This window comes from Rhincodon typus, chromosome 35 (assembly GCF_021869965.1).
Source record: "Rhincodon typus isolate 14 chromosome 35, sRhiTyp1.1, whole genome shotgun sequence".
In the NCBI taxonomy this organism is placed as follows: Eukaryota; Metazoa; Chordata; class Chondrichthyes; order Orectolobiformes; family Rhincodontidae; genus Rhincodon; species Rhincodon typus.
The window spans coordinates 20501821-20519579 of record NC_063366.1 but is presented as its reverse complement, the minus strand read 5'-3'; the positions used below and the strand labels follow the sequence as shown (position 1 = coordinate 20519579).

General features: G+C 43.5%; 1 protein-coding gene across 1 annotated transcript in view; it reads right to left on the bottom strand.

Annotated features, from left to right (window-relative positions):
* Positions 1–15988, bottom strand: part of LOC109919029 — a 63583-nt gene extending 47595 nt beyond the window's left edge. The window contains exons 1-10 of the mRNA XM_048616671.1: positions 15299–15988; positions 12929–13025; positions 11777–12145; positions 6902–7186; positions 5862–5981; positions 5541–5567; positions 3980–4006; positions 1693–1719; positions 1391–1417; positions 1050–1076 (exon numbers count right to left, since the gene is read on the bottom strand). Coding sequence (XP_048472628.1) covers positions 1050–1076; positions 1391–1417; positions 1693–1719; positions 3980–4006; positions 5541–5567; positions 5862–5981; positions 6902–7186; positions 11777–12145; positions 12929–12968 — 949 coding nt within the window. The 5' untranslated portion in view covers positions 12969–13025; positions 15299–15988. The remainder of the gene's footprint in view (positions 1–1049; positions 1077–1390; positions 1418–1692; positions 1720–3979; positions 4007–5540; positions 5568–5861; positions 5982–6901; positions 7187–11776; positions 12146–12928; positions 13026–15298) is intronic.
* Between the last annotated feature and the right edge of the window lie 1771 nt (positions 15989–17759).

The window sequence follows — 17759 nt, the reverse complement described above, 5'->3', positions numbered from 1 at the left end:
AGTCTGAGAAATAATTTAAAAGAAAATCAGTGGAATAAAGATGTGATGTCAGCAAAAGTGACTATAGAGCTGTCAACACAGCAGGCCAGGCAGCATCAGAGGAGCAGGAAAGCTGACTTTTCTGGTCAGGACCCTTCTTCAGAAATGCAGGAGGGGGAAGGGAGCTCTGAAATAATTAGAGAGAGGAGGGGTGGGGCTGGGGAACGTAGGTAGGATGGTGATAGGTGAGTGTAGGTAGGCAGAGGTGGGGATTGGTCAGTGAGGTGGGAGGAGCAAATAGGTGGGAGAGAAGATGGACAGGTTGTGTCAGGTCATGGAGGTGGGGATGAGAGGGAGGGCTGGTCACGGGATGAGGCCGGGGGTGGGGAGATTTTGAAACTAGAAAAGTCCACATTGAGACCATTGGGTTGTAGGCTTCCAAGGCGGAATATGAGGTGCTGCTCCTCCAATTTCCGGGTGGGCATCATTGTGACACTGGAGGAGGCCCAAGGTGGACATGTCATCCAGGGAGTGGGATGGGGAGTTGAAGTGGTTCGCGACTGGAAGGTGTTGTTGTTTGTCACGAACAGAGCACAGGTGCTCTACAAAGCAGTCTCCGAGCCTCTGCTTGGTCTCACTGATGTAGAGAAGGCCACATCGGGAGCAGCGGATGCAGTAGACCACATTAGCAGATGTGCAGGTGAACATCTGTCTGATGTGGTCAACCCTCCCTCTCACCCCTACCTCCTTGACTTACTATCTCTGTAGAACTGTCAAATTGTCTTAAAACCATGAGGAGGTGGTGTGATATAATGAGTAGCCTCGCTGTTTCTTGGCCAGAGACTTCAGGTTCAAGTTCCACTTCACAACTTGTGTCAATGGAATTTCTGTCATAGCGTCACCAAATAAATTGATAAGCAATCTGTAAATCCTTCTGATATGTGAATAACAGTTGGTAAGCGTGGGAGAGTTTCCCCATCAGCCAGAATGGGGTGATGTAGACATACAGCCTCCCCGTGCGCTACTGCACAGATATAGACACCCAGAGTCTGCTACACTGAGAATTTTACCTGCATAGCTCTGTATCCTGTTCCACTCTGCAAAGATAACATAAAAAGAATTAATCATCTGTAATACTCTCAAATAGGAAAGCAATAAAAGTACATTGCGATTTGCACTGAGCCAAGGACTTGAGGGTGACCCACAATTGGGTGCTACTGGCTAGACCTTGACAATGTGCCAGAGAAACACACATACACATGGATTAAGTAAAGGTAGAGAGTAATGTATCATTGATCTTCATACCCTCCTGTTCCATTTGGCCCAATATCACCATGGGCAAACATCAAAAAAGACACAAAAGCTGATAGGTGAAGATCCTTTACATTTTGTGTTCACACACATAACATACCTGACTGGACCAGAGGTCTCCATTGTTCTAAAAGGAAACAGAGAATTGGAAAGGTATGAATAAATCTCACTCAACAGACTTCACTTCATTAACGAATTTTGCTTTCATACCAATGTTTTCTAAAATGAATGAAGACATTTTCTTTTAAAGCATCCTTCAGGCTGAAAGCTTCAGAAACAAATTCAAGACAATCCTTCCTGGTTTCTTTAGATTTTCAGGACCATGCTGGTGAAGAAACCAGTGATGAACATGAGATGAAATTCCAATCCCAGAGTGAGAAAGTTTTGGAAATAATGTCTTACCTAACTTCTGCTGAAGTTTCTCACATTCTAAAGAGAAAAATAGACAAGAGTGAAATTTGTCATATGGGGAACAAGGCAATTCAAATCTAACATTAATTATACCAGAAATGTCACCGAGAAACCAAACATTACTGGATCAGAAAGTTGTTTTTGAAGGGGAATGCAGTTTAGAAGATAATTTTTTTAAAAACTTGGTTATACACCAATCCATTTTGAAGGGAATAGATAAGACAGAAGCAGGGAAGTTGTTTGACTGGAAGGTGAAACTAGAAGTAGGAGGCATAGCTCAAAATAAGGGGGAGCAGATTTAGGACTGAGTTCAGGAGGAACTTCTTCACCCAAATGGTTGTAAATCTGTGGAATTCCCTCCTGAATGAAGCAGTTGAGGCTACTTTGCTGAATGTTTTTAAAGCAAAGATAGATTTTTAAACAGTAAACGAATTAAGGGTTATGGTGATCGGGCAGGTAAGTGGAGCGGCATCCATGAAGAGATCAGCCATGACGTTATTAAATGGTGAAGTAGGCTTGATGGGCCACATATGGTCTAATCCTGCTCCTATTTGTTATGTTCTCACGCATCCAGTTTGGCATTTCTCACCTGCATCTATATTACACAACAGCAACTCATATTTATGGAATGCCTGTTTTTCTGTTAAAAATCTCAAAATCCTTCATATAAATGTTATGAATAAAAATACAATTGTGCTACACATTGAGATGTTAGGTCAGGTGACCAAAAGCTTTTTCAAAGAGGTAGGTTTTTAAGGAGTGTTTTGAAGGAGCAAAGTGAGATGGGGTGGGGGACCTGGAACTGTGTCACCTGACACTGCATCTCCAAATGAAGGAGCAATTGTAATTGGGGTGTGCAAGAGGTCAGAATTAGAAGAGCATAGACATCTTGGAGAGTTGAGGGTCTGGAGGAGTTACAGAGTAGTGAGGGTAAGGACATGAAGGGACTGGAAAACCTGGATAAGAAATTAAGAATGGAGACATTGTTTAACAATGTAGGTCAGCAAGCAGGTGAGTGGGGCTTGGGGTGAGTGAAGACACAGGCAGCAGCGTGTCAGGTGACCTAAAGTTTCCAAGTTAGAATGTGGGAGCCCAGTCAGAGAGTGTTGAAGTAGACGAAACTGTGTGGTAAGGAATGCATTGTTCCTCCGCTACAGTGAGGTTTGTATTCCTCACATCAGAATGTCAGAAGGTTAGAAATAATCAGAATATACTGAAATACAGCAGATATTAGTTTACTTGGCTCATTGTAGAACTGTGAAGAGTATTGATTGTGAAAACAACTGGAACACAAACACTTGCCCCGATAAAAAATGTTTTTTTTTTGCTCAATTACAGGGAGGAGGAGTGTGTGCTAATTTGAAGATTCGCTGGAGAGAAACTGATTATCCCAATTTACAGACTGTTCTGATTCTGCCTGACCTGCTGTGTTCCTCCAACTCCACACTGTATTGACTCTGACTCCAGCATCTGCAGTTCTTGCTATCTCCTGTACACTGTATTGACAGTATTCTGCGACTTCAGGTTCTCAGTTCCAACTCACTGGCAGTTCTGAAACCATTCAGGTCTGTGATGAGGAGAAATTTCTTCACTCAGCATGTTGTGAACCTTCTGAATTCTTTACCTCAGCAATCCAAATTACAGAAAATAAAATGGTAGAGTCTTTACGGGAGATAGTGCAGGGAAGTAGATCCATCATGATCAGACTGAACAGTGGAATAGCTCAAGCCAAGTGGCCGACTCTTGCTCTTAATTCTTATTTTGTTCTGTACATCATTTTTGATAAAGTGTATTGGGACATCCTCAGAATGTGAAAGGTGCTACAGAAATGCAAATTTTTCCTATTATTTATGCATGAAAACCTTCAACCTATGCATCAATATTCTTCTGTTCCAGGTAACTATTTAATTTCTTTCCGAAGAACATTTCTGGACTCTTTCAATAGCGTTGTAAAAATTCCATGAAGAAGAAATAATTTCAAGCCTTGCTTTCAACTCTGTGATGCCTTGGACTAATTACATCAATAGGGAAAGGTTAGAGGGATATGGGCCAAATGCAGGTAAAAGGGACGAGTTTGGTTTGGGAGACTTGGTCGGCGTGGAAGTGTTGGACCGAAGGGTCTATCTCCATGCTGAATGACTCAAACAATCTATTTGTTATCCATTATATCACTAGACTCGGTATTACTGTTTCACAAATGTTTCTCTCTGATACATTTCCACATCGTTGGATTTCCCTTCCCGTCACATCTAGCTCTGGGTTACTAAGGGTTACTCACCAGTTACATCCAGCAGCCTTTGACATTCTGTAACAGGTCAAAAGAAAACATTAAATCAGCAGCAGCCCTTTACCCCTTACATTGACCCGTGTCCCATTCCCAGAGCAGCCAAATCACATTGCCTACTCTCACTGACTATAAAAGGAGTCTTAAAAGAAGGTTCAGAGAGGGGAGAGGAGGAGGAGGAGGAGGAGGAGAGGATCTGTACAATTGGAATTGGAAGAAAGATATGTTGAGAAGAGCACGGTGTGGAGGGAGTTGGTGGAGGGGGGTGCTTTGGGGGTAGAGAGAGAGAGACTATTGTGTGAGGATGAGAGAGATGAGAGAGACAGGTTAGAGAAAGGTTAGGGAGAAGAGGGTGAAGGCGAAGAGAGATAGGAAGGGGAAAGAGAGACAGGGGAGGAGGAAGAGAAAGAGAGGAGGGGGAAGAAAGAGAGGGGAGAAAGAATGGGGAGAGTGTGGGAATGAGAGGTGAAAGAAAGGGGTGAGATAGAAGAGAGAGAGCAGGACAGAGATGCGGGGAAAGAGTTGGGGAGAGAGAGCAAAGATGGAAGGAAGAGGGAGGGGGGAAAGAGAGAAGGTGAGAGTGGAAAGAAACAGGGGAGAAAGGAGAGAGATTTGAGAGAGAGTGTTATGGACCAGACCAGACCAGACTCCCCACCCCTATTCAAAGTATTGTAAAGAGACACTAACTTTTATAATTATTTTACAGCGAGTGAAAGGTGCTGCATTCCAGATGTGATTCGATTGGTCCATTACTAGGCTTTAACCAAGACACACTTTCTTCTTATAACACAGTTAAAATACAACAAAAAAAAGAATTGGAATAACTTTAGCTCTATTGAAATACTTAACAAGACAATGTATGATTTAGCCACTAATCATCAACTGTTCCAACATAGCATCCCACAAACACACGCTTTGGCAAAAAATCAATTCAGCAATACAGTTCTGATTCTCAGGTGCAGTCTCTTTCTAGTCCAGAAGAAAGAAATAATCTGTCTCTTTTGATTTCTAAGAGAAAGCCTCACTGTCTAAGACGTCACTCTAGCAGCAGAGAACTCAAGCCTTTAGCTCAGCAGCCTGCTAAAACCATTTCATTAAATGAAAGCAAAACTAAAAAACTTCCTGGGTCTACGTGAGTCCTGATCCCATCCATTCTTCAAAACAAACACCCAGGGAGAACTCAAATGCAGTTTAGCAACTTCCTGTGTGAAGGAGACATTATGGCACCACTGTGACAACAAGACTGCAAAAAGAGACAGGACAGAACATATCTATCTTAAAGGCACAGTACCATCACAAGAGGAAGAATCAGAATGAGATAGAGAGTCTAGTGGGGAGGGGGTGGCTGAAGGAAAGAGATACACTCACAGAATACTACAGCAGAAACAAACAGAGCGACCCTCCTGGTGACTGTTGAGATTAGTGATATATAGAAGAGGTTTGGCTCCTCTCAGAACAGAAACTGTAATGGTCAGGGTGAGAGTGTGAAATTTCTCAACGGCAAAAATCAGTGTAAAATCAGCACATGGCCCACGACTGAAGAAACGTCACTTACCGAGATTATCTTCAGATTTCCTGAGGCCTGGAAAAGAAAAACAAAAAAATTAATGAATCCAATGGGCACCATGACTTTAGGAGATACTGTCAGTGTCAGACTGTAATGAACCGGTTTCTTATTACACTGTTCATTACACAGTTCACAAAAAATAAACTCTTATTCCCCCTGAAACACTAACTCTGTCTCTCTCCACAGATTATGCCTGATGTGCGGAGTATTTCCAGGTCTGTCTGTTTTATTTTCTGTTAACAAATAATAAGGTTCTGTTTATAGTCAATTCTCGAAAAATGTTCTTCGAGCTTGTGCAAAGGTTGTCACCTTGAATCTCATTCTGTAATTTCCGAAGGTACCACACTGCAAGAGTGACTGCTGCAATAATCAGAGCAAACAGGATCCAGAATGCTATCAGCCATCCGGAAACATGGGGGAAGAAGGAATCTGTATGGAGAGAGAGGGAGAGGGGAGAAAGGAAGGGAGAGGAGGGAGAGAGAGAGAGGGAGAGAGAAGTGAGAAATAGCAAGAGCGAGGAGGTGAGGGTGGTGGGGAAGAGGGAGAGGGGGAGGAGGGAGAAAGAGAGATGGAAGAGCAGAGGGAGGGGAAGATGGAGCAAAGGAGCAGAGAGAAAGAGTATTGAGAGAAAAGAAAAGAGGGAGAGTGAGAATAGAGGATACAAAGGGAGACAGAGGTGGCAGAGAAGAGAGAAAGGGGAGAGTGAGAAGAGTGAGAAAATGAACCATTCAGTTTTTTGAGTTAACACAAACCTATCGTCACACCATGTACCTAGGTTCAATCACCCCTCTCCCTCCATCAGCCCTTCTTCCTCCATTAGCCACCTCAGTCTTCCAACCTCCATTCCACTATCTCCCTCTCCCTCATCACCCACTCTCTGATCATCACCTCACTCCCTTTTTGCAAACTCAAACCAACCCACTCCTGCCCCACTTCCATCTCTTTCACTCCCTCCCTCCAGTCTGCATTACATGCTGTGTTGTGTTCATCCAGCCCTGCACCTTGTTGTCTTGCATTACATGCTGTCCTGCTCCCTCCACCACACCTTCTCCTTCTCCTTCCATCAAACCTGCTCCTTCTCCCTCCATCACACCCTCTCCTCCTCCCTCCATCGCAGCCTCTCAATCTTCCCCAATCTCCATCCCAGCGAAATGCATTTAGTTGCCACGAAGGGCAAGCCATAGCCATAAGGGGCTTATTTTTGACAGTTGTCTCTGAGCAGGATCGCAAGGAGCCAGTTTCAATCACAGAGTTTCCTCAGGATTTTATATATTTCCCTACAATCAGATTCACGTCCTTTCCCCCAGTTTATTGTGTATCTGTAAAGGTCTTCTCCCAGTATGACCGACCTGCGATCTGGATGTGAGCCTCCTGTTTCTCCTCCAGGATCATGTTATTAATGATACAAGTGTACTTGTTGGTGGACTGCTTGGGGATCTCGATGAAGCTGCTGACCGTGAGCAGTTCCTGAGTGTCCGGCTGGTACGTGGTTTGCTGCTGGGCTGCTATGTTCTCTCCGTCTCCGTCCGTCCACAGGATGGGTGGCTCTGGGTACCACCCTTCGGATCTGCAGCCCAGTCTGATGCCATCCCCCGTTTGGCCCTCCATCTCAATCCTGGGCTGGCGGCCTGTACCTGCAATCACAGAGACATCAGGAAGGGGAGTAGGCCGCAAAGCCTGTTATGGCCTCCCTACACCACTCAGTCTGATCGCAGCTGACCTGTACTTTCTGGAAGGCAACCAGGGTTCGATCACAATCTGTCAGGGCAACGTGTTGGGGGGAGGGCAGAAGAAACTCGGAGAGATGAGAGAGGGACAATCCAGACAGGAATGACCCATAATCAAATTATTCACCAGGCAAGTTTGGATGGCAATGGCTTCTGGACCTTCAAAGTGGCCCCATATAAAAAATGCTAAAAATAGGACATTTTAAAGTTCATAAACATTACAATAATATTTAACTGACCACAAAGCTTTGCTTTTATTTGAGATAACGAGGTCTTGCCGTTAAGGCAGTGATGAGCAAAAATGTTTTCTTCCAGAGGACCATTTAGTCTGTGGAATTGTATTCCCCAGATTCAAATGACTATGAGAAAATTTTGTGCGCAGTTCTGGAATTCACATTATAGCAGGGATGTGATTACACTGGAGAGGGTGCAGGGGAGATTTTACTGCCTGGGCTGCAGAGTTATGGTTGTGATGAGAAATTAGATAGACTGGGAAAAAGAACAGAAATTGCTGGAGCAACTGAGCAGATCTGGTACAATCAATGGGAAGAAAGCATCATTACCCCTTCCAGTCTGATGACTCTTCAGCAGAATTGACAGCAGTTCAGAAAAACTAATATCTACGCTGAAGACAAAGTTTAGTTTGGGGGGTGGGAGGGGCGGTGGTTGGGAGGTGTGCAGGGGCAGGCTTGGAAGTGGGGAAGTAGGAGGTGCACAGATTGGTGGAGCTGGAGCCCAGAGAGCAAGACATATGAAAGAGGTAGGTAAACAAAGAGATTATAGATAGCAGGCCAGGACAGAAGAAAAGCTGAATAAGTGATAACAGGTGCTGAGGATAGGAGGAAATGGATGAGTGGTATGATAGCAATCGAGATAATGTGATAATGGACCTGGCAATATGTGGGAAAAAGTGACTGTACTAAAAGCAATCCATGTCTTAACAGGACCTGGTATGGGATGGGTAAAAACATGGAAGGATGGAATGAGGCTCTAAAGTTATTGAACTTGATGTTGATGCCTAGAGGCTGCAGTGTCCCGAAGCTAAAAATGAGATGCTATTCTTCGAGCTTGCGCTGAGGCTGACTGCGACACTAGAGCAGACCTGAGACAGACATATTGGCAAGGGAACATGGTGGTGTGTTGAGGTGGCAGGCAATTGGAAGTTCAAGGTCATTTTTGCAGACAGAACATATGTGTTCTGCAAAGCGTTCACCCAGTCTGCGTTTCATCTCCCCAGTGTAGAAGAGACCACACAGTGAACAGCAATTGCAGTAGACTAGATTAAGTGAAGTGCAGGTAAATCGCTGCTTCACCTGGAAAGTATGTCTGGGGCCCTGGATCTGGAGGAGGTAAATTGGCAGGTGTTACATCTTCTGCAATTGCATGGGAAGATGCCTTGGGGTGTGGGAGAGTGTTGGGAGTGAAGAACGAGCAGACTGGTGTGTGCAGAGGGAATGGTCCATGCGGAAGGCTGACAAGGTAAGAGAAGGGAATATGTGTCCAGTGGTTGCATTCCACTGGAGATAGCGGAAATGGTGGCAAAGATCCTTTGGATCCATAAGCTGGTGAAGTGGTAAGTGAGGACTACAGTGACCCTATCATTGTTGTGGGAGGGAAGACAAAAGAGGTCTGGTTTGAAGTGCAGAAGATGGGTTAAACATGGCTAAGCATCCTGTTGCTCTTAGTATGGGAAATCCTCAGTTGAGGAAAAAGGTGGACATTTCTGAGGCTGCCCTGCCTCTGCAGAAGGTGGCATCATCAGAACAGATGCGATGGAGGTGGAGAAACTGGGGGAATGGGACAGAGTCCTTAGAGGAGGTAGGGTGTGAGTTTGTATAGTCATGGTAACTGTGGAAGTTGGTGAGTTTGTAGAGAATGTGGGTGGCCAGCCTAATCCCAAAATGGAAACAGAGATGTCGAGGAAGGGAAAGAAGGAGTCAGAGATGGACCAGGTGAAGGTGAGGGTAGGGTGAAAATTGGAAGCTCTGCAAGGACTGTTCCCTCCATGACTCTCTGGTCCACTTCTCCTCCATTCTCAATACCTCCCCACAGTTTACCTGCCTGTTTACCTCCCCCTCCTCCCTATTCAGAGTGTCCGACATACCTTCGGTGAAGCAGCGATTTACCTGCACTTCAGTCAATCTAGTCTACTGCATTTGCTGTTCACAATGTGGTGTTCTCCACACTGGGGAGATAAAAAGCAGACTGGGCAACAGCTTTGCAGAACACCTATGTCCTATCCATAAAAATGACCTTGAACTTCCAGTAGCTTGCCCCTTCAACACACCACCGTGTCCCCTGGTCAACATTTCTGTCATTGGCTTGCCGCACTGTTCCAGTGAGCCTCAGCGCAAGGTCAAAGAATAGCTCCTCATTTTCCATTTGAGAACCTTGCAGCCTCCAGGACGAATATCAATTTCGATAACTTAGAGGCTAATTACATTCCTCCTTTTTTCCCCCACTGCACACTAGGTCCTGTTCTGACATGGGTTGCTTTTAACATAGTCACCTATTCTCACCTATTCCTAAACCCACTGTCAAAATGTATGCATTGCATTAAGCAATTTTCTCTCTCATAGCTCTAATTATCACTTTTTTTTCCTGTCCTCAAGTTCTATCCATTATCTCCTTGATAATGTACACTTTTTATCTCTCTCCCACTCATGGGCTCCATCTCCACTCGTCTGTTCACTTCTCCCTGCCCCCTTCATCAATCTTTGGCTTCAGCATAAATCCCACTTTTTCTTAACTACTAACAGTTCTGATGAACAGTCACCGGACTCGAAACAGTAACACTGCTTTCTTCCGACGGATGATGCCAGATCTACTGAAGTTCTCCAAGAATTTCTACTTTTGTTTCAGATCTCCAACATCTGCAGTTCTTTGTTTTATAACTGGATGGACTGCGGTTGCTTTCTTCAGAGCAGTGGAGACTGGGGATATTATTGAGATGTCTTAAATTATGAGGGGCATAGGTAGGGTGTACATTCCCTTGGTGGAGGGACCAATGACCAGAGGACCTAGATTTAAAGTGAGGGGCAGGAGATTTCAAGGGGATATGAGGAAAAATGTCTCATTCAGAGGGAGTGGGGATCTAGAACTCACTGCCTATAAAGGTAGTAGAGGCAGGAATCCTCATAACATTGAAGAAGAATTTAGATGTGCATTTGTGACACCAAAGCAAAGGAGGCCTTGGGCCAAATACAGGAAAATAGGATTAAAATAGCAGCTGGCTTGTTATTGAGTGGTCAAAGGCCATTTATGTACTGCAGACCTTGATGACTCTATTCTGACAGATAAATTGTGGGAAGCAAAGGAATTAATGCAGAGAAAAGAGCTGGAGTGGACCATTCAATCCCATTACTTAATACAATCTTCGCTGATTCTCCACCTCGATTCCACATTCCCAATCTATCTTCATGTTCCTTATATTCACTGAGCTTCCAAAGATATATTAATCTCTTTCTTAAATATATTCAATGACTGGCCATTCTCAGCTCTCTGGGAATGGAAATATTTACTCAAGAGGGACTGCGTGGGATTGGTTTCTGAGTCAAGAGGGTTGCCTGTGAGCATTGAGCAGACTGGGCCCGTACTTTCTGGGGGTTAGAAGTGTGAGAGGTGAATTCAATCTAAACAGAAAACATTCTGAAGAGATTTGATAGGAACAGGAGTAGGCCATTCAGCCCCTTGAGCCTGTTACAGTATTCAGTGAGATCATGGCTGATTTGTGGCCTAACTCTATGTACCTACCTTTGGATCATATCCCTTAATACCCCTGCTCAATAGAAAAATTAATCTATCACCGATTTAAAATAGGCAAGACGTGGAAAGGTTGTTTCCGCAGGCTGGGTGAGCTAGACGCCAACTATCCCAGTGGATGCTCAGTCAGTGAACACTCAACTCAGAAATCATTTTGTTCATGGTATTCAGTGGTGTGGGGTGAAAATCTTGCATTTGGATTTGAAATTCAAGATCAGCCATAATTATAAATTAAAATAAATGTCTTGAAGGGTGGAGCAGCCTGGAGGGAGCGAATGGTCTTCTCTCACTTCAGTGGAATTCGTCAATGGAATTAGACAGTAAGGCAAAGATTCACAACATTATGAGTGGAGAGCTTCCCCTGTCTCAGTGCTAATTGACTGTTCCCTTATCCTGAGACTGTTTGCCCTTGTTCTAGATCCTCCGTCACAGAAACAGTCTTCAGTGTCAAACCTCAGGGGATCTCTCTCCCACTGCAACTCTCTCGTCAGAACCCCCTTCCCCTCCCCCTTTTCTGATGAAGGGTCTAGGCCCGAAACGTCAGCCTTTCTGCTCCTATGATGCTGCTTGGCCTGCTGTGTTCATCCAGCCCTGCACCTTGTTATTTCAGTGTCAACCTTGTCAGGGTCTCAAACTATTTGTGTTCTGCTAGGGTCTGGGTCAATGTTTATCCTTCACCTCAATAAATCCATCATTGAGGATGTCAGGTATGGTATTTCCAAAATGGTCACTGACCTGTCACATCCAGCGTGAGTTTGAACTCATTGTGCTCGATGCCAGATGCCACGAAGCACTTGTACTGTCCCCTGTCAGAGACTCGGACATCCTTGAGCCTGAGAGAGAGATTCCCCTGTGCCACTTTGTCGAGAAACAGTTCGGTCCGGCCTCTGTAAGCCAAGGGCTGGAGTGTCAAATCGTCCGCTCCCTCCATGTATGCATGGACAGGCAAGCTATAGCCATATGCCATGTTGATCCAGCGGACTTCCATATTCTCCAGGGGTTTTGTCATGACCAACAGACAGTCCAGGACCACGTTGCCCCCAGCAACCCCCATGATGGGAACTAATGGTCCCATCACCTCTAAATCTGCCGCTGTAGTAGCCACTGGAGAGAGAATCAGATCCATTAGTCATCACTCAGGTTATTACAGCTGTATACACTGTATTATTGTTTGTAACAAAGAAAGAAGGAGAAGCAAAGGGACAGAGAGGGATAGAGACAGAAGGAGAGACAGGGTCAAAGAGGGATGGAGATGTAGAGGGAGGGATGGAGAGACATAAAGACAGAGAGGAAGAGACAGAGGCGCTAAGAGGGGCAGAGACTGAGAGGGACAGAAATATAGTGAGGGATAGAGAAACACACGCAGGAGAAACAGAGAAAAAATAAATTATTTTGCATTCCTATATCCTCAGTCACATTCTCAGAATATTCTAGAATGCTTCGCAGCAATAAATAGCCTTTAAATGTAAATAATGTTGCCTAGTCAGAAATACAACAGACAATTTGTGCATTGTAAGATCCCAAAAGGTGTAATGAGATAAATGACTGGATAGCCTTTTTTAGTGTTTTTATATTCACCAGAGGACAGATGAGGCCAATGTCTGATGGCTCAAATGTCTGATGGCTCAAATGTCTCCAAGTATTGGGAACTTCAACTTTGCAGCACCTCCTCAGTACTGACCCGATGACAGTCAAGTATTCCCTCAGTACTGACTTTATGACGGTATAGCACTCCTCAACACTGCCCCTCCTATCGTGCAATACACACTCAAACTGACACTCTGACTTTGCAATGTTCCCTTGGTAGCTGGGCTATCACCCTAGATTACATGCTCAAATTTCTGTGTGAGTCCTGGTTTTTATTATTTTTGAAATGTATTTCCCTACCATGAGAGATCCATATAAGAGCCTGGAGCAGAAGTAGCATTCTGGAAATTCAGAAATCCAGCATCAGCAGATCCAGGGAATGATGTGTCATAGCTGTCTAAAATATTACCAGAGAATTTACATCAATAACAGGATATTCAGGAGAGTCGGTATCAGTGCAATCAATGGGCGTACTGAACAGTCACCGAGAGCAGCAATGTTAGGGTATGTACATCTACATGTGCTGACATATACACCCACATATGCTGAAACATACACTCAAATGTACGAACATATACTCAGAAATTGAAGTATACACCCAGATATACTGAAATATACACACAAATGAAAAATGTGTACACATATATTGAAATATACACCCACATGTACTGACATACACACCCACTTATACTGACTTACGCATATAGACTTCCATAAAGTTACTTGCACGCCTTCCCAATTTTCATATTATTCTCTCCTCTGTTTATAGAATTTTCACTAATTTGTACATCTATGTGACTCTTCCAAAGCTGGAAAATAGTAGAGATTGTATAGATTGAGATTGCTTTCAATGGAGCTGAGGTGACTGAACAGATATGATTGAAATGCATAAAATTATGAGGGACATAGACAGGGTAGACAGGAAGATACTTTTTCCCCTTGGTGGAGTTACTGATTTAAGGTAAGGGGCAGGAGGCTTCAATGGGTTGTAAAGAAAATTTATTTCACCCAGAAGCTGGTGGGAATCTGGAAGAGTGGGAGAGGCAGAATTCTTCATAATATTTAAGAAATATTTAGATGTGCACTTGCAATACCGAGGCATATAAGGCTAAGTGGAGAAAAATAGAATTAGAATAGTTACACAGTTGTTTTGACCGGCACAACTGGCATAAAACTCATGAGAAGGAATGTACTGATGGGACTGGCATTTCTGAAGGTGGGCTGGATGAATTGTATCCAATAGTATTGATGTAAACCATGGATTAAAAAAAAAGTTCCTCTGAGGATCATTTTCCAATCCTCAACAGATGCAGGCAAGGAACCAGAGGATTGGAGGTTTGCAAGTATTATACCATATATGCCAATTAATTACACTTGTTGGTGGGCAAATTACTGGAATCTATATTGAGCAAAATGATTAACTATTTCTTAGTGAGACATGAGTTGGTCAGAAATAGTCAGCCTGGTTTTGCTAAGTTAATTCATTTCTCTCTCCTTGAATTAGATTTTTAAAGGAAGTAACAAGGACAAATGATGAGGATAGTGCATTGGATGTTGACTACATGCATTTCAGTAAGGCATTTGATCCCACATAGCAGACTGGTCAGAAAAATTAAAGCCATGGGGTTAAGGGGAATTTGATGAGTTGGATCCCAAATTTGCTCAACCACATGAAACAAAGTGTAATGGTCAATAGGTGTTTTTGTGAATGAGAAACATTTTTCAATGGTGTTCCACAGGATCCAGTGTTGGGTGCTTACATGACAGTGTTAATAATTTAGATTTAAATATTGGAAGCATGATTGGGAAATCTGCAGACATAAAAACTGTACATGTAATTGATAGGGCTGCAAATTACAGAATGAAGTCAATGGTTTGCTTGTGTGGCTGGAAAAGTGACAAGTGGAATTCGATCCAGAGAGATGGGAGGATGTATAATTGGGAAGGGAAAACAAAGCCAAGGAATACACATTAAACAGGAGGGAATTGAGGTGCACAAAAATAAGGATCTCATAGTGTACATCCACAGTCCCAGAAGGTAGCAGGGTAAGTAGGTAAGGAGGTAAAGAATGCATATGTGGAAGCTTTCCTTCATTGTGTGAGGCAATGAATTATAAAAGCAGGATGTAATTGCTGTGTCTGTATAAAGACCCTGGACACAGATGCGGTTTTCTGTACAGTTCTAGTCAGTGTCTACAGGAAAGACACAATTACAGAATTCAAAAGATTTACAAGAATGTTGCGGGGTTTGGAAATTGCAAGAATGAGGAAAGATTGAGTAGGCTAGACTTGTTTTCCTGACAATAGAAGAGGCTGAAGGGTGACTTAATCATGATGTAAAAAATAATGTGGCTGTACAATAAAGTGGACAGGGAAGACATGTTTCCCCTGGCGGTGCAACCAACGACTAGGGGACAGAAATTGAAGGTGATGAATATAAAGCTTATAGGAAACAAGGGGACACACTCTCCCCTTCACCCAGGGTCTGTGAACCGTCATCCTCCCACAGCCCGGCCCTCCCAGTATCCGGGACAGGCCTCTGCTCGTTTCCGGGACTGAGTCCCACTTTCCCCCGGGACTGAGTGTGAGATCCAGGAGATCCCCATCGAGAGGGAGATCGGAGTCCATTACATTGAAATAGACAGGAGCTGAAATTACCACCAAACTCACCCAGAAAAGAAAATCCAAAATTCGGGAAGGGCGCCATAAAAGAGCAGAGATCAGAGCTTTCAGTTTCTATTTGATGTCACGTCCACTCCTCCTGTCCATAAACTATTCAGCTGATAATTTTCGGGCGTCAACTTCATAAAAAAAAAAGAGGACGGAGTTCTGAATTTAATCCGGAGAATTTTGAGCTGAGCTTTCATCAGTTTAACGTCAATGCTCCTGTACCCTCTGTAACATTGCAATATTGAAATGTTTGATCAACTTCCTGCGGCAAAACGGACTTGTCCCATTGCTAAAAGTCTGCACGCCAAAATACCGTTTGAACTGTCCTCTGTACCTTCACTGGTGTGATCACACACTTCCTGTAATAAGTTCCAGAAGTTGTACACAGCTCTCCGCAGTCTTAGGAGAGGTTGATAAAGTCATAATCTCCCTGCTTTTCACTCTGGGCTACAGCAAATAAAGTGTTCCTTGTTCAGATATATGAACAGGCAAGGAATAAAGGGATACGGACCACATTGTGACAAAAGGTTTTTAACTTAGAAAGGTATCATGTGTCGAGGTCATTTTGGTGGGCCGAAGGGCCTGTTCCTATTCTGTAATGTCCTTTGTTCTTTGTTTATTACCTTATAACTACAACACCTACCAGCCCTGCCACCTACGGAGATATACGGACATGCAAAGCAAGCTTCCTCTCTTCTGAATACGGGTCACGGAAGAAAGGATCTGAAACATTGACTTTCCTGTCTCTCTGTAGGTACTCTCAGTCCTGCTGAGTTTCTCCAGCAATTGTTTCTGCTCTTCTGCTTTTCTTTAGTTTTCAGCATCCTCCTGTTTGTGATATGTTCCCCTGCTTTTGTTGCCCTCCCTAAATACTTCACACTTCTCTGAATTGAACCCCATTTGCAACTGTTTGTCCCCTTCTTTTGGAGTTCAGAGGGAAATTTGAACCAGAGCTAACTTTAACGATACTGGTGAGGTTGGGTGAGATGTTGATTTTACCCTCTGTCTGATTTTCATGCCATTTGAATTCCCTACTAAAAGAACCTGAATTCTATTAGAACCCCTGCTCATAATCAACTTCCCAACCAATCAGCACCCTATTCTCTAGACAACCGTGAGGTGATGTATTTTGGGAAGTCAAATTCAGGAAATGGCCTGATCCTGAGAAGCATTGTTTTTCTGAGGGATTTCAGGGTATAAGTTCATTGCTCCCTGATAGTGGCAACACAAGTGGATAAGGTGCTGAAGAAGGCATACAGCATGCTTGACTTAATCAGTGCGGGCATTGAGTATAAAAGTTGTCAAGTCACGTTACAACTGTATAAGACTTTAGGCAAGCCAAAAGTACTGTGCGCAATTCTGGTCACCACACTATAGGAAGGATGTGGAAGGATCTGGAGAGAGTGCAGAAGAGGTTTACCAGGATGTTGCCTGGATTGGAGTGTATTAGCTTGAAGGAGGGGTTGGACAAATTTGAATTGTTTACACCAGAGCATTGGAGGCTGAGGAGCAACCTAAGAGAAGTATCTAAAACTATGGGCCATGGATACAGTGGATAGTTGGAGTTTCTTTCCCACAATTAAAATGTCAAATACTCTGAGGGATACATTTTAGATGAGAGTGGGTAAGTTTAAAGGAAATGTGTGAGGAAAGTTTTTTAGACAGGCAGTGGTAGGTACAGGGAACACGCTGCCAGGAGAGGTCGGAGGAGCAGATATGACAGTAACATTTATTAGGCGTTTACACAGACACGTGAACAGGCAGAGAATAGAGGGGTATGGACTTTGTCCAGGCAGAGGGATTAGTTTAGAATAGCATTACAGGCAGCACAGACATGATGGACAAAAGAGCCTATTTCTGTGCCAGACTGTTCTATGTTCTCCTGATGTTGTGATGATTTCAAATTTGGCATTCTTGCATTTGTCCTGAAGAAATGCAAGATGGAAAGCTTTAGAAACACGTCTCCCTTTTCAGGATAACCCTGCAGTGTCGAATGCAGCTGATTGTTGGTCCATTGATAGTGGCAGAAGGGTATATTGCTCTGATCAAACAGGTTCATGCTTGAGCTGTTGCACAGTCACTTAAAAGAACCTAAACACAGGTCAATACAAAATGGTTCTTTCCGTGATTCAGGTTTGTCCCTGTTAAATAAAATGTGGATATTATGGCAAATGTAACTTAAGGGAATCCAATCATGTCTGAGCATGCATAAATCAGAGACATTGCTTGCACAATCACTTGTGGTTCCTGTCAGTGTATGAACCATATTGTTTGTTGTAGGTGCTATATGAGCCTGAGGATCAAAATTCAGGACCAGCAGCTTTCAATTTCTGATGGACATGAATGATCAAGTTGGGATTTTACAACAAGTGTCATCACTTTAAATAATTCTATTTAAATAATGTTATTTATGCTCACATACTCTGCATATTAAACTAGGCCTCTGGATTACTAAAATAAC